The following is a 23,604-nucleotide window of genomic DNA, read 5'->3' as shown; positions in this document are numbered from 1 at the left end:
GAGCTTGGGATGGAACTAACGACCATCTTCGTATTAGGCAGATGTACTTGCCCGTTCGAAACCAAATAAGTCTCTCAATGAGGCAATAACCTTTAACCTTTTTTTTACTAGTGAACAGGGTTCGTAATGCTCACTCAATCTCAGGAGCACAGGATGCTCCCTCACGAAAATTTTCGGGCAGAAATTGCTTTTCGGGAAAGAAATACAGCCTGGAGAGTGATAGTAACCATTTTTTGCTCACTTCGATTGCCACCAAACGTTGGTTTGCTCTTTTTCTTTCGTACTCAAATCTTTTCGTGGCAGAATAAATGCAAATGGCAGTAGCTTATGTGGAACAAATAACCTAATGCTTTCATACATATAGCGTGGTGGTGTGCCTAGAGTAAGCGCATCCCTAAGTAATAAAATAAAAAAGGATCAACAATTTAATAAGAAAGATTATCGCTTAAATATCTTCCAAGGCTAATTCTAAAGAAAAAAAAATATGAGTAAAGATGATCCTCAACATGAACAGCGAAAAACCTTCTCGCTGTGCCCGAAAAACCGTTGCTTTGGTCTCATTGAAACGAAAAGTCGAAACCCTGCTAGTAAATCCACTCTGTTCTGTTTATCATTTCACCCCACAGGTGTTAAATATATAACAGACAAAAGATTTCTAACGACACAGGCAATTATTAAAATTGCGTAGGAAAATCTGGACACGGTAAGTGTGATAGTGTGTCCGGTTTATGATATTTTCTAATATGAGCGACCCTCGGCTTCCCGGACGCTCTGTACCTATAGACGAATCCAAGTAAAAATAAGAAGAAGACACACGACGGTGTTAACTTTGACAGATCCTACAGCGCAGCATAGGAAGATCATTTTAAAATGCTTATAATAAATTCTAGACAAATTGTAATTAAAATCTGATTGATGTATGATACGGAAAAAGTTCCGAAGTTTATGATAGATACATTTTTGGAAAATATACAAAAAATGAGATAAGCTTCCAAATAAGTACCTGAGAACTTTTTCCGTATCGTACATCAATCAGATTTTAATTACAATTTGTCTAGAATTTATTATAAGCATTTTAAAATGATCTTCCTATGCTGCGCTGTAGGATCTGTCAAAGTTAACACCGTCGTGTGTCTTCTTCTTATTTTTACTTGGATTCGTCTATAAGATTGTACGTGATATACTTATGTCGAATTCGTTTTTAAACCTGGGTCAGTGCCAACCCGAACCCTGAATAAAAAAACGTTTTCAGTTCCATCTGTCATTGGATATGGTGGTGTGCGTGGCATCGTGTTTGTTTTGATTCGAAACATATGATCGACACCATACCGGACTTTACCAGTGCACTGGCAGTTTGCGGGCCACAACGAATCAGATCATGATAAAAATGATCAAGTACGCGCACTGATTTTCGCGAATTACGAAATTTGCTTTTGGATTGATATCTACCCCAGATTCTCTATTCCTTTTCGCTTCTTCAGGAATTCCTCCGCAAGTTCTTGCAGGCATTTACTCGGAGTTTCTTTCCGATAATTCCTCCGGAAGTTCCTCCTGAATATCCTCCAGGTATTCTTCCGGTGGTTCCTCCAGGAATTCCTCTGGAAGTTCCTCCAAGAATTCCTCCGAAAGTTCCTCCAGAAATTCCTCTGGAAGTTCCTCCAGGGAATCTTCCGGAAGTTCCTCCAGAGATTCCTCCAGGAATTCCTCTAGAACTTCCTTCAGGAATTTCTCAGGAAAATCCTCCAGGAATTCCTCCGGAAGTTCATCCAGGAATCCCACCAGCTGTTCCTCCAGGTTTTCCTCCGGAAGTTCCTCCAAAAATTCCTTCGGAAGTCTCTCCAGAAATTTCTCAGGAAATCCCTCCAGAAATATCTCCCGAGAAATTCGTGGAGGAGCTTTCGGAGCAATTCCTGAAAGAGCTTCCGAAAGAACATCCGGGAAAATGATGGAAATGATGATGTAATTTCGTGAAAAATTTCCGGAGGAATTTCTGAAAGAACTTCCGGAGAAATTTCTGGAGGAACTTTCGGAGGAATACCTGGATTAACTTCCGGAGGAATTCCTGGAGGAACTTCCAGGGGAATTCCTGGAGGAACTTCCAGAGGAATTCCTGAAGGAACTGCCAGAGAAATTCCTGGAGGAACTTCCAGAAGAATTCCTGGAGTAACTTCCAGAGAAATTATTGGAAGAAATTTCGTAGGAACTCGAGGAATTTCCAGATGAACTTCTGGAAAAAAATTATGAAGGAATGCCTAAAATATTGCTCTAATGCATTCTTGGAAGAATTCGCAATGGAATGCATACAAGACTTCAAGGAGGAATACCAGAAAGAATTAAAAGAATTCTTTGAAGAATTTCCGTATGATTTTTTGATGAACTACTTAAATAAATAATTAATGGGGGAATTTTAGAACAATTTGCAAGTTGAATTATCGAAGGCTCATAATATTTCCGTTTAAAATAAATTATCCTGGCCCTGGCATTACTGAAAAAAGTCCGAAGGGAATTTAATTATAATGCAAACGTAGACAAATATCACGGGGAATAAAAAATTTCCGTAAAACGGCTTTCGATGCGCATTCTTTATTTAATGCACAAACAGTTTCGTTTTTACTCTGGTTTGTATTTCCCTTCGGCTTGTTTATTCCACCCATATGGTTTTGACAGTTGAAATGCAGTTGTATTGGTGAACCTGGTGCGAAACCGTGAAACAACACAGTGCGAACCCGACAGCTTTGGGGTTGGAACTAGTGCGAACCTAGTTCCAACCTGAGCGAATAAAAAAACACTTTGACAGCACTTAGGTTGGAACTGGTTCCAACCTAGGTTGGAACTTTTTAAAAACGAATTCGACATTACATACTGCCTTTTGAAGCAATTACATCTTTCTACATTATACCGTTTGTATGAATCAGTAAACATGTATAAAATATACATTAGTGCTGTCCCATGAGCAGCTCGAAGTTCTTCCCATCCCTCTCATGTCCATTTGCTGACAAAAAAGAACGAGTAGGACGGGAACAACTTCGAGCTGCTCATTGGAAAGCACTATTGTTGAATATTAACTGGTGAGCAATTCGAGCTATGGTTTTTCACATGATTATTATTCTGGCTATTAAAAAATACATTTCAAATTCGAGTTCCCACTTTTGATTTATGTCCATTTTGCCACACTGTGCGTTGCCCAGCTATAGTGTATATGGTGCAGTGGAGCTCGGTGGTTCGTAGTTGAAAGAAGCGCACCATTCTGTGCAGTTGCATTCTTTCGTTCCAGTGTACACAAACATAGCAAATTGAGTTTTACGATTCGGAACGATTGATCGACGGGACGTATTTTGCATTCGAAATTTTGATTGGGGAATCAAGAATGCAGTGCGAAAGGTCAATGTTGATGGAATATAAAAATAATGGCGATACACCGAGCGTTAGGAAAGAGTTTGCCAAAATTATCACGACATTTAGGTTTTAATAGAAAAGATAAATTATATAAAGCTCGATCCACTTAGTATTTGGCCGTTTCTTTCTAATTACTGCGGTGCCTCTGGTGGCCGTACCGAGAAGTAAAATACATCACATCGTTGCGGAAGGTTTGTTTAATTTATGGTGACAGTTTCATCAGTATTGATGCTCACGTTCAAAAGTTATTGAAAATGGAACGCGAGAGATGGGAACAAATTTTGCACACTTACGTTGGAAATCCAATATGGTCAGGAGAAATGATTTCAAAGTATCTAAAATTACCGAAATTGACTGTGAAAACTGTCAAACGATATCGGGAAACACTATTGCTAGGTCGCGTAGAACAAATCAATCGTTGAAGTGGAACATACGACCAGAAACTTCAAGTGAAAGACCGCAGAGCCGTTCGGAACCATTTTGGGATTTCCTTGCGTGACTTAGCGAAAAGCTTCACTGCGCCGTACAGCACAGCTCAAATAATAATGCTGTCCAATGAGAGCTTGAAGTAGCTCGAAGTTTCTCCCTGTCCTGCTCATGCCTATTTGTTGACAAAAAAGAACGAGCAGGACGGGAACAACTTCGAGCTACTTCGAGCTGCTCATTGGACAGCACTAATCTGTCGGCGCGAAGGTTTCAAGTCGTATGATGTCAGTTAGCCTCCCAATAGGACCCTGAAACAGATCCTGGTTGCCAAACATCGCACAAGAATGCTGGTAGAGCAAGTTCTGACCAGAGCCTAAAATATTCATCTTCATGAAGCAACTTCAGTCCGAATTTTGACAAACATCGCAAGAATATTCAAAACATAGAATGACATAGTCAGATGACTACTCCACAAATTCATTCATTCGACTGTCATTGAGTGTGCTTATTATGTGCAGAAAAAAACATAATTAGCATTGTTTATGTTGATGTTTACCGTTGAAAGTGCCTCGCGGATGAAAATCAGATTCATTTCTATGTGACAAATTACTTCACTCATTTGAAACGTGTTTAGATTTTAGATAATTTATTAATTTGTGAAATGTGCATAAATATTCAATGACTAATATTCAACTGAATATTGACAGTCCAGAGCCGAATATGAATATGTTTGGAAGTGAGCTGACAAGTGAAGAAAGGTGGACTTCACCAAAAATGTTCGATTATTTTACACTCTGGTTCTGACGAAATACAATTGATGTATTTTGATGGGCGATGAAATTAATATTAAAATTGACTTTGAATTCCCGGGACACGAGTTTTAACTTGCCAAACGGAAGGGTAATGCCCCAGGAAAATTCGAATGTGTCTATACAGGCAAGATTGCCCACTAATTGATGGTATGTCAAAGCATCTGCAGTTATGGAAAGAAAACTAAAGTTTCCATCACTGGAGCGTCTATAAATAGGCAAATATACAAGGAGGAGTGTCTTCAGAAGCGATTTTTGCCATCCATTCAATCACACGACTGTCCGGTGTTGCTTTGGCCTGACTAAATAAGTTGCCATTACAGACGGGACGTAGTGGATGGCATGAATAGAATGATAATGACGTTATTGAAAAACCTATCAACCCACCAAAATGCCTAAATTTTCATCCGAGCCAAAAATATTAGGCAATTATCATTGGGAAACTTGAGAAATGGTGTAAAACAATCAGAAAACCATCTTATATGGAGAAGTGGTGTGAAAAAATGGCAGATTAAGTTGACTGTTCTACTGTGCAAAAAATAACGAGTGGTATTGAGAGAAAAGTCCGAGAATTCATCCGAAATGCCAATGAATAATTTTTCGATATTTTTTCTTTCCAAGTTTACTAAATTCCTGTATAATAAAACCTGAACCACCTTTTTATGTACTTTTTCTTCAAAGAAATGCCTAATTTCGTGCGGCCAAATACTAAGTGGATCAAGCTTTAAAAATTATAGTCTTTTAAGTATTTATCTTGAGATATCCGAGTCAGACGATTTCAATCGTCTTCGGTGATATACACCGGTAATTCACGTTACTATGTACACAGCAATCCTTTGCTCTGGACATGGTGCAATCCTGATAACAAAATACTGAAAATGCCTTCTCCCACTTCATAAAAGTTACGTAGATTGTGCTCCGAGATTATACGAACCTTAAATTAAGGATAAAATAATTTCGGTCGAAATTTTCGAAGAGCAATTTCATCACCTTCCAGCACGGGAAGCACGGGAGTATGACAACTTCTTTTTATTCTTTATTAAAGAGAATTTCAGCCCAAGGCGGGTTTATCTCAGCTGCCCTTGCCAAACAAAATCAATTGATAAATGGTAGGGGAAGGTGGGGAGGCTTAATCCCCGGGGAGACTTGATCACCCCCTGTTTTATAGAGAACTAAAGTAGTTTAGTTCTAGCGTATTTTTAAGTATAGCTCCTCTAGACAAATGACATTTATGTGGTGAGTTATTTTTTGGATTGACGACCTTATTTTTTTCTGCAGGGCGGTTTGTATGTTTTGACCTTCCTAGAGATTTTTCTATTGGTCACGCAAAATTTGAACAACTTTTCATAACAATGACCAAATGCTTTTGTTTTTTCACAGCACATTATGCTTATTAGACTGGCCCAGCTTAGTATGGGGAGAAAAAAATGTTGTCGAATTCCACGGGGCACCCCCCAGAATTGTGTCTTAAGGTGAGAAAATCAATCTGTCAAAATTTCAGCTCAATCGCTTGTTGCATAAGCTGGCGCAATTGATTTGAAGTTTGTATGGGAATTTCAGTCAAAATGTATAGGAAAATACACCTCCGTCACTCATTCGTTCTGGAAATTGGTTCTGATTGCTCGATTGATCTCAGAATTGCAAAAACGGCAGTTGGTATGCTACAGAAAAATTTCACAGAACATTGTATGATGATTAAATGAACTGTTATATAGTTTTCGACTGATTTATTTGGAGCTGAATTGTGTATTTTTGGATTTATTGGTCGAATCGCATCAGCCGAAACCTATATAAAAGTTCATTTAATCATCATACAATGTTCTGTGGAATTGTTCTGTAGCATACCAACTGCCGTTTTTGCAATTCTGAGGTCAATCGAGCAATCGGAACCAATTTCCAGATCGAATAAGTGACGGAGGTGTATTTTCCTATACATTTTGGCTGAAATCCCCATACAAACTTCGAATCAAATGCGCCAGCTTATGCAACAAGCGATTGAGCTGAAATTTTCAGAGATTGATTTTCTCACCCAAAGACACAATTCTGGGGGGTGCCCCGTGGAATTAGACAACTTTTTGTTTCCTGGGCCAGTCTAATGCTTATGCTTAATGATCTGTACTGATAAAAATGTAAACAATCCATCCAAGTTTTCGGATATTTGGATCTGAAGTTATTGCCTTGGGGACACTTGAAAACATTCAAAAAATATAAATCTGTTCTCAGGCTTCTAATTTTTTATAGATTTGACAGATTTGATGAAGGGTTGGCAGGAAAAAATATGTATTGCGTAAATATTATAGAAAGGGGATCAAGTCTCCTCAAATTTTAAAATTGTGTGAACTGTCGAGTCAAATAACAAAAACCGTTCATGTATACGCACAGCAATTCAAAAATTCCGCGTGTTTGGAAAGAAAAATATTTAAAAAATCTGAGGGCACCTTTCTAATTTCAGCAAAGCAAGTTCTTGGAGAGGAATCAATTTCCGCCGAATATTTTAATGTCGATTTTTGACAGCACTCCAAAAAATCGGTTGTGTAGCAGTAAAGTTAAATACTATATTTCTTAGAGAGTCTATGTAGAAATCGCGTATGTTTATTTATGTTTGGCTGTCATACATCGGAAATCAGAAAAAGGGATCAAGTCTCCCCAGTCTCCCCTAATATAATAATAATAATAATAATAATAATAATAATAATAACTTGAATACTTGAAATAATACTTGAAAAAATACTTGAAATAAGCTTGAACCTAGCTATTTAGCACTGTAAAGAATTAAATAACTTTACAGAACCCGTAGCTTCCGGGAATGAAAGCACACCCAAATATGGAGTTACGCTCAAGAACAATACCACCCATGCGATTGCCCGAGGAGGGAGCCCCTACTGGAGCTGGTCCTGGAACGGGGGACAGAGCGAGCGGCCAGCGGCTAGAGGAAGGAGAGGTGCAACAGCGACCCTCTAGTCATCTGGCTCAGCCCGTGCCGACAAGGCAAAACAGAAACGGCAGCAGAAGAAATCACCAAGGCAATGCTGCACCTGCTGATGTTGCTGTGGTTGATCGACGTCAATCACTCACGTTAGCGGGCCGCCGACGGCAACGGATCATGTGGACAAGGGAGATGAATCAGTACGTGATCCGTTGCTACTACGTTTGCACCAGGATGGAGACGGATATGTCCGGCAGACCGGCGATGCTGGAGATGTTCAATGAGAGGTTCCTCGGTTTGCACCCCAGCTTGACCAGAACAAGTTGTACACACGCCAGAGAGCTATTATGTCACATAATATGCTGACTCCAGAAGACGTAGAGTACATCAAGCGGGAAGTGCAGAGGGAATTAGGAGAGGAGGAGGAGGCAAGATCGAGCGATACGTCGAGAAGGAGTTCTGTTGGGTTGGATGCATCAATCGCAAGTAACCGTCGCGATTCGATTGCACCCGCCGCTCCAGGACCAACAGTGGAATTGCAACGACAACAATTGAAGGACGAACTAGCAGAAGGAGTTACATGGGACGCACCCCCATCAACTGGAGCTGGAATATATCGACAAAGCGGCGTCGAATACGTGGCTGGTGCGGGGTGAACTCTTCTCGGAAACAGAAGGATTCATGGTAGCCATCCAGGACCGGGTAATTGCGACGAAGAACTATCGGCACTATATATTGCACGAAAACGTGGAGGACCGCTGCAGGAAGTGCAATTCAGTAGGAGAGACGATCGAACATATCGTGTCCGGGTGTTCAGCCTTAGCTGATTCAGCCTATCTCGGTCGTCATAACGAAGTAGCCAAGATTGTGCACCAACAGCTTGCTTTAAAGCACAACTTGGTTAACCAGTTTGTCGCCTACTACAAATATGTGCCTGTCCCGGTTCTGGAAAATAGTTTCGTGAAGCTGTACTGGGATCGCGAGATCATAACGGATGTCCTCATTCGTGCCAATCGGCCCGATATTGTGGTCTACGACAAAAGGATGAAGCGGGTAACCCTCATCGACATTGCTGTACCGCTAGACCATAATGTCCAAACAACATTCTCCACCAAGATAACGAAGTACCACGACTTGGCGGAGGAGTTGAAGCAGATGTGGCACCTGGAGGACGTGCGTATAATTCCAGCTACCGGAATCGTCCCGAAATCTCTTCTGAGATCCTTAGGAGAGCTGGAACTATCTCATAACCTCCATAGCATCCAAAAGACAGTGGTTCTTGGAACTTGCAGCATCGTAAGAAGATTCCTGAACCACCATAACTAATACATCCGGTGCAAACGTTTATTATAGGATTTTAAGTCAACCGGCGAATGAGATCCACAGAGCCTAATCCCCTTTGGCATTCAGATTGCCCGGGGTAGGTGAAAATTCCCAGCACGCTTGCTGAGGAAGTGCCAAAACTCTATAATAATAATAGGATAAAAAGTCGAAGGAACAAATTATCGAAATTGACAAAAGGTGAAAAAGGACTTCCTTCTACATCTTTCCTCCTGTTTCTTTCTTCTTCCTTTTTACTCTTTCCTTCTACTTCATATTTCTTTCTTTTTCATTCTTCCTCCTTTCTTCCTTCTTCTTTTTTCCTTCTTTCTTCAACTTTTTTCGTCTTCCGTTTTCCTTCTTTCAACTTCCTCCTTCTTTCTCACATTTTCCTTTCCCTTATTTCTATCTCCTTTTCCGTTTTTCATCTTTCATTTTCGCCTCCTTTCTTTTTTTTCTTCTGTAGTCTTCCTTCTATCCTCTTCTTTCTTCCTTCTCCCTTCTACCTTCCTTCTTTCTTCTTCTTACTTTCTCCTTCTAACTCTTTTTTTTCCTTCTTCTTTCTTCTCTTCGATCTTCGTTGTTCCTTCATTCTTCTTCCCTTTTCTTTTCTATTTATTCCGCTCTTCTTCGTTTCACCTTGTTCCTTCATTCTTCTTCCATCTTTCTTCTTTTTTCTACTTACTTCATTATTATTTTCTTCTTCCATCTTTTTTATTTCCTAGTCCTTTTTCCATCTTCATTATTGTTCCTTCCTCCGTCTTCCGTGTTCTTCCTTACATCTTGCTTCTTTCTTCCTACCGCGAAGCCCACTAAGTAGTCCCTACCCCTTTTTCTCATAATGCCTTTTTTTCCTGGTCGGGTGTGCCACTGCGACCAATTATTAGATCTATTGTTGCGTTACCCGTATCCTTAATGTTTAAGTGCATGTCGTTTGTTTTCTCAAGACCACCATAACAAAGTCCCGCTATTTAGACCCTTCATAGAGAGCAATCCCATTGAAGGCGCGCCCCTTATCAAAAGGAAATCAATCCTTTCTTGACAAAGCAGAACAGTAATACTGTTTTTGGCCATGCATCTGAGCCCTAGCCACATCCTTGTCTTGCTTCTAGAATATCACCAGTGAAACTCTTAAAACCCGGGATTTAGCTCTGTCTTCAAGACCATTTCAAGCAAGAGAATTTGTTCAGTAATAAGAACTTCGGTGTGCTCCTCTCACTACCATTGTTCACCAGTTCAAGAAAAGTTAGTACGTATTAAAACCCCTAACTCGATTTTTCCAGCAGTCAGTTCAGCCTACGACCGGGTACCGAGGTTTTTTAACTAATTTTTTGAAAAGTTTTTTCCGCTGCATACAGTTTAGCCTCAAACAAGAGGAATTCGAGTCTTTCAACTGTCTGCAAGGTAACATTAATTATGTTTTATTTCTGAGACTGCTGTTGGTAGCGGGGACTAAATACGATGAATCATCATTTACCACAACTTATTGCCCTAGCCAGAAAAATGGATTAGGCTAGGGCTCTGTTTGGTAGATCTTACACCGCAACACACTACGTCAAAGTGATCTACCGTGTTACGGGAATCATCATGCCTTACTACACTTCTGGAAGGATCGATCATAAATCATACTACCGTCTTGGACAATCAAAATGAATATTATTTCAGACGTTTCTACTCTATTTTGAGTGTTCTTCGTGACGAGAATTCTACAGAATCGTTTGTCGTATATATTTTGTTGGTGTCAATTCTTAAATTGTACATCAGATATATAATTAAGTGAAATATATAATTAAGTGAAGGAAGTAGGTGAAAAAATGAGGAAAAAGGAAAAAGAAAAACCCAGATCAATCCACCTAGCGTTGGTGGTGCCTTTCTCGCGCAATAAAAAATAAGAAAAACACATAAGAGAGGTCGAAATAGCTCCCTTGGACCCTTGGCAAAAAACAATGTTTTTCTAATAACTTTGGAACGCAATGACCGATCAAGCCAATTTTCAATAGGAAACAACTCCCTAGTAACATTTTGGTTTTTTGATGGTTTTATAACACTCTTGAAGAGTAAATTATGGTCTTCAAGAGCGTTATAAAACTTAAAATGTTACTTGGGCTAGACCGCAATCCGCGTCGATTGCAACTTGCAAGCAAATCGGATAATACTAAGCACCAAAAAGTGTGTCTCACATTTTTGTACACACGCACATACATACACACATACAGACATCATCTCAATTCGTCGAGCTGAGTCGATTAGTATACAACACTATGGGTCTCCGAGCCTTCTATAAAATGTTCGGTTTTGGAGTGATCCTATAGCCTTTACGTATACTTTGTATACGAGAAAGGCAAAAAAGAAAAAAGAAGAAGGAAAGAAGAAGGTAGAAGGAACAGGGAAGAAGAAAGAAGAAGGAAGAAGAAAGAAGAAGGAAGAAGGAAAAAGGAAGAAGGAAGAAGAAAGAATGAAGAAGGAAGAAATAAGAGAGAAGAAGAAAAACGGAAGAAAAAAGAATGAAGAAAGAAGAAGCAAAAATTATGAAGGTAGATGGAAGACGAAAGAAAGAAGTAAGAAAGAAGAAGGAAGAAGGAAAAAGGAAGAAGGAGGAAGAAAGAAGGGAAAAGGAAGAAGGAAAAAGGAAGATGGAAGAAGAGAGAAGGGAGAGGGAAGAAGAAAGAAGGAAGAAAGAAGAAGGAAGAAGAAAGAAGTAAGACGGAAGACGGGAGAAACAAGGAAGAAAGAAGAAGGTAAAAGGAAGAAGGGAAAATTAAGAAGGTAGATGGAAGAAGGAAGAAGGAAGAAAGAAGAATAAAGAAGGAAGAAGGAAAAAGGAAAAAGGAAGAAGAGAGAAGAAAGAAGAAAGAAGGGTGAAGGAAGGAGAAAGAAGGAAGAAGGAAGAAGGAAGAAGGAAGAAGGAAGAAAGAAGAAGGAAAAAGGAAGATGGAAGAAGGAAGAAGAAAGAAAGAAGAAGGAAGAAGACAGATATAAGAAGGAAGATGCAAGAAGGGAGAAGGAAGAAAGAACTTCTCATTTTCAACTTTTTGCTAATTCGGCCTAATGGCCATTCGGCCTAATGACCATTCGGCCTAATGACCTTCGGTCAAATGGCCTGACACCCTATTTCAAAGCCCTTAGCTTGCAGAAATAAAAATTGATTTTTAGGTTGAAAGCTTTGTTTAAAATTTGGGATTGAAAAAAAATGGTCAAAATTTTCTGGTTTTATCTTACGTTAGAATGTTTGAATCAACAAGATGCAATTCGATCGGAAGCATTCTAATCATGTAGAGATGGTCAATATCAGCCATATTTTAAATAACGATCATGATTTGTTAGATATGTTATGTAATTGTGGTGCAAAATCAATTTCGTCTATCTGGCAGCTGTCCCCCAGCTGTCCGGACAGTAAGATTCTTATGTAAGCAAATAGTCATTTTTACACCTGTTCTGTTGAACTTACTTCAATTTAGTTGCTTCTTCTTACTAAAGTATCAGGAAGCCACAGAAATAAGTAGAACGAAAATTTGAAGATGGCATTGAAAAAAGGTGAGAATTCGGAGTAGGACGTACAAAATTTAGCTGGAGAGTCGAATAAGTTCCATTAATACATTTTAATATCCACAACTCAAAGCAAGTGAAAAAGATTGCTATTCTAAATGATGTCTCTACTTCGTTATACATATTTGAACATGATGCAAAAGCGTCCGGTACTAGGGTACGCTTTTCTGAAAGGTGAAATTTTCCACCAAAATTCATCATTTAAATACATTGTCACAAAACATGTTCAAATGCTCGTGCTTCATGGCTTATATGTGTCCGCCACTGGGAGATCTTCCCCTATACGATGTACACTTTAAGAATTGACACCAACAGAATATGTACGTTTATACGACAAACGATTCTATAGAATGCTCCTCTTCAAGAAGATTCAGTCCAAGTGTCGGGAAAAATCTAAAAGATTCCTTTGGATTGCCCAAGACTGCAGTGCCGTTAGAATTAGCTCCAATATTACCAACATCAGTCGAACTCTCTACATCATTTTTAAACACAATATCTTTAGTACTTCAATAGAGCCATGATTTCCGGGATTCACATGCACTTCAGACACTTACGCCAATGAAAAATACACATCATGCAAATTTTGGTATTTTAATCAGGCGCCCTCAAAAAAGGTTTCGCCATGAATGCTTGGTAAGGTAATGATTACCAGTAATAAATCAATGTGTGAATGTTGTTCTGTAGTTACATTGCTTAAATGTCAAAAAATGGGGAAAAACATTTTTTGGACTTATCCGAATCTTTAGTTAGACACCTTTTTTGCAACGGTTGCCGATAGATATAGCCTTAAATGTCGTGTCATGCTTTTCTAGGTGATGCTGCTCTTGGTCACTGCCGTGACATAAAACCACACTTGAAATTATCGTGTTCATGCCGTTCCGGACCAATACATTTGAACCAGCCGATTTTCCCGTTTGATTTATCGCCCAAAGCGTTCCATGTAAAATGGCTGATATAAATCATTCACGTCAATTGCATTCTTCGGCGTTTCCTCCGTTGCTGGTTTGTTTCGCATTCGCATCGCATGCAAGACACCACACCGCCGTAGCTATGCGCAGGGACTGGAGATTTATCAATTTGCTTTACTTGCAAAACAGAACCCGTCGGCGTGTTCGAGCGAATGGGTTTTTGTTCGGATAACCCAGAGATTCTTATATTATTTTTTGAGTTAGATTAGATTGCGATTCGTGGTGATTCTTTCTTCGATTAGATAAATGGCCATCTGATAGAACAACTATTTTCATTCAACCAGTCGGTGAAAAAAATATCATCATAATCCATTTCACCTAATGAATAGTAATACAATTATGTTGCAGTCACTCCAAAAAGGATCAAGGATGATCATATGCAACTGAACAAAAACAAGTTGATTGTCAAGCATAGCAAGATTTCATCCACTTCAACAATACAAAATATAAAACAGCAACCGAACATTATTTTCGCTTATAAAATGTATGAACATTCTTATAAAGAATTCTAGAAAAAAAACCTTGAAGGCACCCCCATACCTGAGCGACTTCATCGCTGCGACGGCGACAACTAGTCGCCGCGATTCTATCGTTCGGTCTCTGCCGGCAATGTTCTATTTACGCTTCCATACCAACGGCGACAGAATCTCTGTCGCCAAGCGATAGAATCGCGTCGTGACTGTCGCATCGCGTGTGTTTGGGGGAAGCTTAATAAAGAACCAAAAAGAAAAAAAATCCAGAAAAAAGTGTTCATAGGTACTTCCCTTCTTTCAGCGTCTGCAAGAGCGTGACTTACATAGTTCTGGGCGTACGCTATTCTTATATAAAATACTGCTTAAACTTTTCTTGCCTGTTCGATTGTAAACCTTCCTGTTAACCTTATTAAATCCATACGATTGTCAACCTTCCGGGTCTCACATAGTCCTGATCTGAGAGTCCTGATGGGTCACAAACGCAGTCGCGTACGTGTGGTGCACAGGATCAAGTAGAATGTTAATACCATATGTATCTATCTCTCTATCACATTTACACCAACTGCAGGTGTTAGTAAGTAAATATGCGTGAGCATAAATGGAAAACCGTGAAAAATTCCCGTCTTAGTAGGTAGTGCTTGGTTTTCAAATCTAGTCTATACGCTAGCCCAACTACTGAATCTAACTAATTTGTATGTAGCACGTATTTTAGAGTTCCTAGTTTTCATTGTGTACTATTAGCGCATTGAGCAAATCATAGTTTATTGAGAATCGGCAATCAAAAGTACCCTTCAATTTTTTTTAAATTTGTCTTACGAAAATCTGTTTATTTCCATGAGATTTTTCATTCGTCCATTATAAATTTCATTTTGAACAAACGTAATATGACAAAAAATCATAAATTAAATAAACAAGTCTCGAAAGGCACATGATCTAATTATATGTATCGCGAAGAATAAATTATTTAGAATTTCAAACAAAAACCGTATTTAGCTTAATTAATCCATCTGATAAAAATGTGTACATATTATGTATATTTTTACATTACTAAATATATTCAACGCGTAATAAAGATAAACCCCTGATTCGCGTTCCCTCAAGCATAAACAGAATAAAATACAAAACACCGCGTGCATCGTTTCCCCTACCATCATCATCATTCATAATTTGATTTCCATTCCATTCCATTTCGGTCCCCTTCTCAACGTTGCGTTGGAAGCCGCTCCCTTCATTCGTGAAACTTTTCGACCCGTCCGTCCTGCTGCTACACAGGAGGCTTTAAACGGGAAACTCTGCCTGTTTTAAAGCGGATGATTCCCGTCGGTGATGCTCAAATGTAAGAGCCCTGCTTTTACAGCGTTTGCATTTCGTTTGGTCGTTTGAATCAACCCTACTGCTTGCAAGGGCATGTGTTAAGTTTAAATTATTGAGCATTGGAGTTTTTGAAATTTTAGGAAATGTATTGGTTTTGATTAAGCAAAATCCGACTTTTAGGTTCCATTCAAATTAAAAACATTTTTTGCCGTTTCAAATATAACATAATAATATCAAATCATAGATATAAACATAAAAGAATAGTTGTTTCGATCGATGTTTTATATTTTATTTTCCTAAACCACCCCATCACACATAAAACTCATACCCTTACTATTTGGGTTCTGCCCCGTGTCGCTTGTAGGCATGAAAATGACTGATGCGGAAAGATAATGAGGATGTTGTTATTACTTCTTCTGTTTCTTTCTTTTCCGCATTACGAACATCCTTCCGGTTTTTGTTCGCTAATGGGTATTTTCTTTCGTTTGGATTTCCCGCAGACCGAACTGGGGGCGCTCGACACGTCCAACATCGACCACCTCCTGGGCCTATTCAGCTACGATAGGCTGGCCTATGCCGCTGACTTGAGCGAAGCGGAGAACAATGAGATCCCCCCGTTGGTGCGAATGGTCCACTACTCGCTGGAGATGCTGCAGAAAACGGAGCACAGTGGAGGTTTTCTGCTGTTTGTGGAGGACGGTAACATCCAGGAAGCTCACAAGGAGAACAAACCGAACAAAGCATTCGAGCAGGTGAAGCACTACGCCAATGCTTTTAACATGGCTCACATGATGGTGTCGGAGACGAATACGTTGATCATTTCGATGAATGACGTTGGTAGTACGCTCTCGATTCCTGGATATGCGGTAAGTAAATTTTTATTAGGACGTCTATGATTGATACGCGAATAATACCCGGTACCATCCAGGGGCTTTGGATTTTTGATTGTCTAAAAAATAAACGAAAAAATACCAAATTTTAAACAGAAAGTTGCCATTCAGCTATCAAAAAGACACCCGAATGGTGATAAGGGGCCATCCAGAAACCACGTGGTCATATTTTTGAAAATTTTCAACCCCCCCTCCCCCCATGTGGCTTATCGTGGTCATTTGGCAGACCCCCCCTCCCCCCCCTATGACCACGTGGTTTTTTCTCAAGTACAAAAATTTAAAAAAAAACCTTATGTAACTAAAACATATGGTTAAACCGATCATTTTTGAAGATGGACAATTTCAACTGATTCAAAATCAAACTAAACCCGGCATGGAAATTTTAAATTTTCATGAATTTGAACATTTTGATGATGTTATCATGTTGTAATGTGTATCGGGTATTAGGATATCTAGAACTCGTATACCTTCGATGCATCAGGAGGATACAAAAAAATGTGGACTCGCGAATATGTTATAAAAATTTCGGGAAAAAATTGTAATGGTTTAGAAATTTTCCAAAATATCCCTATATTATTAATTTTTTTTATCAGTGATTTTTTTTTAATAATTCTTAAGATATATTAACCTCAGCGAAGCATCTGAACTGAACTTATACAACAAAAAGTTTATCAGAGAATCACAAAGTTAATATGTAATCTTAGATATGCAAATAAAACCTCCTACTGTTTTTTGTTTTGAGTAGCATTCCTGTAGAAATTCCAGTTTTGCTTTCAGGATCATCAAATTAGTTTATATTCTAATATTAACAGGTATTAACAGGTTTCAGTATAAATTAGAAAAAAAAATCCAGCTTACTTTTTTTAAGAATCTCTAAAGATTTTTCTTTCAAAATCCTGGGCAACTTTAATGAATCTTCAAAGGAAATTCTTCTAAATTTCCAATGGAAATTTTTTCCGTTTTCTAAAAGAAATTCTTAGACATTTTCAGCAGTTTTTTTTTTATTTCCAAATCAAACTATTCGGAATATGCCAAAATATTTCCGATGGAAATTCCTAAGATTTTCCAGTAGAAAATCGAAAAAAGTTCATCTGAAACACCAATAATGAATTTCCCGAGGAAATTCCGATGTTTTTACAAGTGAAACTAACGAAAACAATTTAGGGGAAAAGCTGGTAAAATGAACAGTTGGCTATATTGAGATTAAAACACTAATTAGGCGTATGTTAACCGTGCACAAGTTTTCTTCTAGATAACATAAGGTACCTGAGCTAATATTTTGGTTTTGAGACCGAGCGAATAGCTATTACTATCCAAAATATCAAACGAAGCCGTGAAAATTGGGTCTGATGTAATTTTCAACCATTTTTCCGTAAGCTTTAATTCTTAATAAATTCATCATAAAATTGGTTCAAACTACAGCGGCAAATAGGACAACCTTCACAAAGATGTTGCAGGGGTGAATAGTAAAATTTTTGGTTTGCATCGTTATAGGAAGAGCTATTTATCACATGGCATGTATGCAGGTAAAATGAACACTTGTATCAAACTTAGGCAAATTTATGATAAAAGTTGTGAAATTGTGAAGCGGAAGTTCAAGAAACAACCCATATCAAATAATCAAGATATAACTTTGAATATCTAAATTTAATTTCAAAATAACTGATATTCCAAAACTTTTTTTCTTCTTTTTATTATTTTGATAATTAAGAGCTTTTCAAAAGATATACCAGATTTTTCTCTCGTAATCTTAATTGGTTATATTTACGGTTCTGGAGTTGAAAAAATGAAAATTAAATGTTACAAAAGGGTTTTAGAATCGATTTTCATTTTTCCACCAGGAAGTGTCCATTTTACCCGCACTATTTTTGTACATACGAAATTTCGATGCTTTTTATTTCGAAGAAAAACTATGTAAAACGATGTTTATTAGCGAAAACAATGTTCAGTGCAATAAGAATATAAGTTAAATTGTTGGTCTGAGTGGTTAAACTAGCAAGTTATTCTCGTTTTATGATTGAATTCAACGCAGGTCCTTAACGTGTTCATTTTACCACCTTTTCCCCTACTTTTTAGAATCGGTTTTAGAATCGATTTTCATTTTTCCACCAGGAAGTGTCCATTTTACCCGCACTATTTTTGTACATACGAAATTTCGATGCTTTTTATTTCGAAGAAAAACTATGTAAAACGATGTTTATTAGCGAAAACAATGTTCAGTGCAATAAGAATATAAGTTAAATTGTTGGTCTAAGTGGTTAAACTAGCAAGTTATTCTCGTTTTATGATTGAATTCAACGCAGGTCCTTAACGTGTTCATTTTACCACCTTTTCCCCTACTTTTGAAGGAATTCCTTAAAAAATTAAATCAAAATTTTAAAGATTTTCTAATGTGAAAATTCCTTAAAATTTCTAAATCATTTCCTGTGCATCTTTGCATGGTAAAGATTTGAAGCAATGTTTAGCTGAACCTACAAAGAAATCAAAATGACTTCCCGAAGAAGAATGAATTCCCGATGAAATTTTGGAAGAATTTATGGTACAAATAAAAAAAAAACAAGAATCTCGAGAATTCTAAAGATTTAGTTTTTGAAAATCCAAAGAATTTTTTGAAGATAATCCATAGAATCTTCCGTGGAAATTCTAAATAATAATGGAATAAAAAAGCTCTTGGAATTGTTTTAAAAGTGTGATAGAATTCGCAAAGAGCGTAAAAAAGTATTCCGAAAAAATTTAATTTCAAAATTCCAAATTTGAAAAAAAATCCAAAAACAAAAAATCAACGGAAATATCAAAGTGTTTCATGTGGCATTGGCTGTTTAATATCATTCGGAAATTCAGAAGAGTTTTTATTGAAAAATTTAGTCTTCTTCTTCTTCTATGGCTCCATATTCCAATTGGAAGTTGGTCTGCTTTTCAACTTAGTATATTCTATTAGCATTTCCTTAGTTATAAATTGAAAGCTTTTATATGTCAGCCATTGCACGATTATATATCTTGTGTAGCTAGTACGATGGATACACTATACCTAGGATGTCGAGAATGTTTCCCACCCGAACACATCCTAGACAGGAACGAGAATCGAACTCGTCATCTGCGGCGGAATCGTTTTTTCGTTTAGTTTTTTAATGGAAAAAGGATCTAAGGCTAAGATGGTCAAATAGCGCAGATATGCATCGGCGTTACGACCGACGCTGCGTTACCGGTTTTTCTCGATGCACACCTGCGTCTTTTTAACGCTGATTTCAAAAGACGCTACGTGGGCATAGGCCATAAGATGCGCTTTGCGTTTTAAAATTTGTGATTGTGTGTAAATTTTAATGATTTGTATTTTGAACACCGCTATTGTTATTCACCAAAAGTTTTTTGTGTAAAAAAAACCACGTGGTTCGAGAGCAACACCCCCCTCCCCCCCATGTGGCTTATCGTGGTCATTTTCCAAACCCCCCCCTCCCCCCATATATGACCACGTGGTTTCTGGACGGCCCCTAATGGCAATTTGATAGTAATTTACGTTATAATTCTTGTTTCAAAGTGTTCAAAGTAGCTCCCCCCAAAGTAGCCCCCCAGACGGTAAGGCATTTTTTCTAGTTTATTTTTTTTGTGTGGTTTAAAATTCAGTTTATTTTGTCAAGTGTTGATACACAGTTCACGGTCTTTCGAGGTATATACAATTATGGATCTAGGTGGAATCTAATGCATTCCCATCGATCCTGTCGTTACACTGGTTAACAAAGTTGATGTAATTTATAAAAATTTCCACTCGCATAGGTTTTCCTATACCAGCCAGTACAGGCTTAGAAAGTTTTTTCGAAGGAAAATCGTCTCCACCCTTTCGTTGTTCTTGTTAGCCTTCGTTGCAAAACTGTCCATGCCTGGACGACATGAGTGCAGGAACAAAATTTATGATGGAGCGTTTCGACCGTTTGGTTTCCACCAAGAGCCCCGTATGCCTGTCATTGACGAACAGAGTTCGTGTCTATGCATCGAAGATTAGAACCGATGTTAGGGCGCAATCGTTTATGCGAACATATTCATATTCGGTTAGTTACTCAAATTTTTTTTTCGAGTTGCTATAATCAAGCAGGTATCTCAATTATACCACATCGTTAACTTGCTGATTGAGTGTTTGGTTTTGATAAAATATCGAAAACAAAAGTGTGCATAACAATTGCCTCGCCATAACAAAGAAGTGGTAAATAATTAAGGTGATTATACAATCAAGCCATGTGGTGTTGCCCGAGTAGGCAAAAATAGCTCAATAATATCAAATGTTGATTAGATAGCAAAATGTGATATGGACATGATTGATATAAGAGATAAAAGATCAGACGACAATATCAATATTTTGCACTAAAATATCATAAGGAGATCAAATTATGCTATTTGTAAGAAGTGATCAATATCATGTGCCATTAGTTTGTTCTTATCCATAGCATATCTTGATATTTAAATGATATTTCGGTGCAAATTTTTGATATTGTTGACTGTTATTTTATCTCTTATATCAATCAAGTCCATGTCATGTTTTGTTACTCTGTTCATGGCTTCTGCCCGGGTGTGGTTCTCTCAATTTGTGCTCTTGAAAAATTACTAGAAAAAGCACGTGGTTTCCAAGATGGCCGATTTGTGGCTTTGTTGTATAACCACCTTAACACATTAACACGGTTTTTTACATTCTAGAACCAAATCCAGATGTCGCACATGTCGGGGTAGGGCTTCATTGCTCCGCCTTCTCCCCCTGGTTTCCACAGTGTGTGCAGTTCTCGTTTACCACCCGTTGCATCACAAACAACAGTTTTCGATGCTCAATTTTACCATTGACTAGTAAGTACAACTTGGATCGTTGCGCGGATGTGAGCTGCTTTACCGAAATATTTCGCCACGCGCGAGCCAGTTGATCGCAGAGCTTTAGTCATGGTGATCAACATTTCGGGATGTTAAAAGTATCCGTCCCACGCTAGCCGTAGTTGGTGCGCCCTGGTGCATCGTGAAATTTCTCGAAAACGGCTCAAGATTTCCACTTGAAAAATGATTTGATTTTTGGCTTAGCGTACGACAACCACCATTCAATCCACGTTGCATAGTTTCTGCGTTGCCCAGTCCAATATTGCCACTTATAATGGAACTCTGCAGCGTTGTCTTCCGTCAGAAGGTGAGGCCGTAGGGCCCAAAATCCGCGCCCGGGTTCATGTCCCAGTGGGGGGAGACAGAGTCTTATCGTTAGCGCCTTGTGGTCCGTGAAGCAACAGACGTGCGCGTATGCGGACTGTAGGTTGTTTCGCAGGCCGGCGCTTACGTAGATACGATCAAGTCAAGATTGTGCGTTCCAATTGACGTATGTGAAACCGGGATCATGCGAACACAGCTTTGCCCACGCATCATGCAGCTGCAGCTGTTGGACGGCTGCTTTTAGGGACGGGCTTGTATTTGGTCTGGACGAGTCGCATGCACGCAGTACGCAGTATAGTGAAGCTGGAAATTGACTGCTTCAATGTAGAATGAGGACGCTGTTAATGCTTCAGACCTTAAGGCTTGCGCCTCCAGAAATACTCGAGTAGTATAGTGAAGATTCGAGAACCTTTTAGGTTTTGTCCGGCATTTATATGGGGGCCCGCCACTGTGCCACAACGCGATTAACCGGCTATCCAGATTATTTTCCACGTGAGTGACCTGGATGTGCTCCTTCCCTTCCCTTCCTTCTAAATCGGTGTGTAGGAGTCCTAGGTATACAACTGAAAAGACACTAACCAGACGCTGTCAGTTCTCGGATTCCGCATAACTTTTTTTTACCGTGCACGCATAACTGACAACATTGATGTTTTGTTTTTGTTTTTCTCCCACTCTGTCATGAGTTTTGTTAAAATTTTTAAGTGAGATTCTGTTCAGAACCACCAATTTGAGCCAGTCGAATTCCATAGCATATGCATATCAGGGCAATCTATATAAAATCCATGCAATCCACATCCAACTAGATTCGTTGCTAACATCTGCTTTGCACGAAAACCTTCGTCACCGACCAGACAATGCGACGGCGATATGACCTTGAGCAGGGGAAATTTTCGGCAAATCATGGACCTGCAGCGAGCGATTTCGATCCAATTGAAGCAAAATCTGTTCCGCCATACCGATGTGAGTACGGTGTTAAGGATATTACTAACCATAAATCATTGCAACATCAGACAAATCACGTGATTCGTGTACGTGGTGGACGGATTTGGTCGCTCAACGGAAGCTGCAGCACATGACCAAGATATTATCAGTGCGACATTTGTCGGAAAATTACGCTCGAAAAGAAACTTCAAGCTCACGGAAATACGTTTGAAACATGGAGGGCTGTGACCAACCTTTGATCTTCCATCAGAAACTGGACCAGGACGAGTTCCGTGGATGATGCTGCCAGCAGAAAAGCTCGACCGATTGAACGGGTTCTGATCGATGGTTCAGTTAACGATGGACTCGGCTCCGAATTGGAAGTGGAATTCAATGCCGTTGTGGCAACGGTTCTGTAGGGCCAATTAGCCCGGATACGGCTGCAGGAGCGGTCCGTTCAGATTTTTTTTGTCTATTTGAGCTTTATTTTGTCTTTATTTGAGCCCTAGGCTGGCTCGTCTCTAGGATCGTTCAAAGTTGAATCTATTTCGGTTTATTGTCGAAGTTTTCAGAATTGCCTATAAGGTTCCGTTGAAATATCACAAAGTATGGTGATTTTTTTTTTCTGAGTAAGGGCAAAACGGAAATCTGAAACCAGACACCTGTGGGAGGAAACTTAGATAGTGTGGGGATGGGTGTCTAGTCCATAGTAGCGCAAACCCGACGCACTAAAAGCAAAACCTTTTCCACTAGCCTGAGTCCTCTCGGTCATCAATCATGCAATACTTAGAGAGATGTCGTTCAATGTTCATGGACATATATAAATAATATGTACGCTTTGTAACCTCATGTATATGAATAGAGTCGGAGAACACGATTCAATAGATACATATATTTCAAAAAGTTTTCATATTGCTGAACGTTGGACAATTAGTCAAAGGTACAAGATACCAAAAAGAGTTCGCTCACTGATAGTATACGCCGGTATGATTTTTATTCATTTATTTAGTTTACATCTAAACAGATAACACTGAATCAACAATTTGACGCCACAATACACGGTCGAGGCCGCATCTCTCCATCCTCGAATGCGCCCCACGCTCGCCAAGTCGTTTTGCACCTGGTCTGCCCACCTCGCTCGCTGCGCTCCCCGCCGTCTCCTACCTGCAGGATCGGAAGCGAATACCATGTTTGCAGAGTTGCAGTCCGGCATTCTTGCAACATGCCCTGCCCATCGTACCATTCCGGCTTTAGCTACCTTATGGATACTGGTTTCGCCGTAGAGCTGGGCAAGCTCGTGGTTCATTCTTCGCCGCCACGCACCGTCTTCTTGCCACCGCCAAAGATGGTCCTAAGCACCCGTCTCTCGAATACTCCGAGTGCTTGCAAATCCTCTTCGAGTATTGTCCATGTTTCATGTCCGTAGAGGACTACCGGTCTTAT

At 39.1% G+C, this 23,604-nt stretch overlaps 1 protein-coding gene across 1 annotated transcript in view; it reads left to right on the top strand.

Annotated features, from left to right (window-relative positions):
* The window catches only part of LOC134211323 (membrane-bound alkaline phosphatase-like), a 66,185-nt gene that overhangs the window by 32,468 nt on the left and 10,113 nt on the right, over positions 1 to 23,604 (top strand). Inside the window, exon 6 of the mRNA XM_062688083.1 lies at positions 15,679 to 16,044. Coding sequence (XP_062544067.1) covers positions 15,679 to 16,044 — 366 coding nt within the window. The remainder of the gene's footprint in view (positions 1 to 15,678; positions 16,045 to 23,604) is intronic.

This window comes from Armigeres subalbatus, chromosome 2 (genome assembly GCF_024139115.2).
Source record: "Armigeres subalbatus isolate Guangzhou_Male chromosome 2, GZ_Asu_2, whole genome shotgun sequence".
Taxonomy (NCBI): Eukaryota; Metazoa; Arthropoda; class Insecta; order Diptera; family Culicidae; genus Armigeres; species Armigeres subalbatus.
This window is presented reverse-complemented; position numbering and strand designations above follow the sequence as displayed.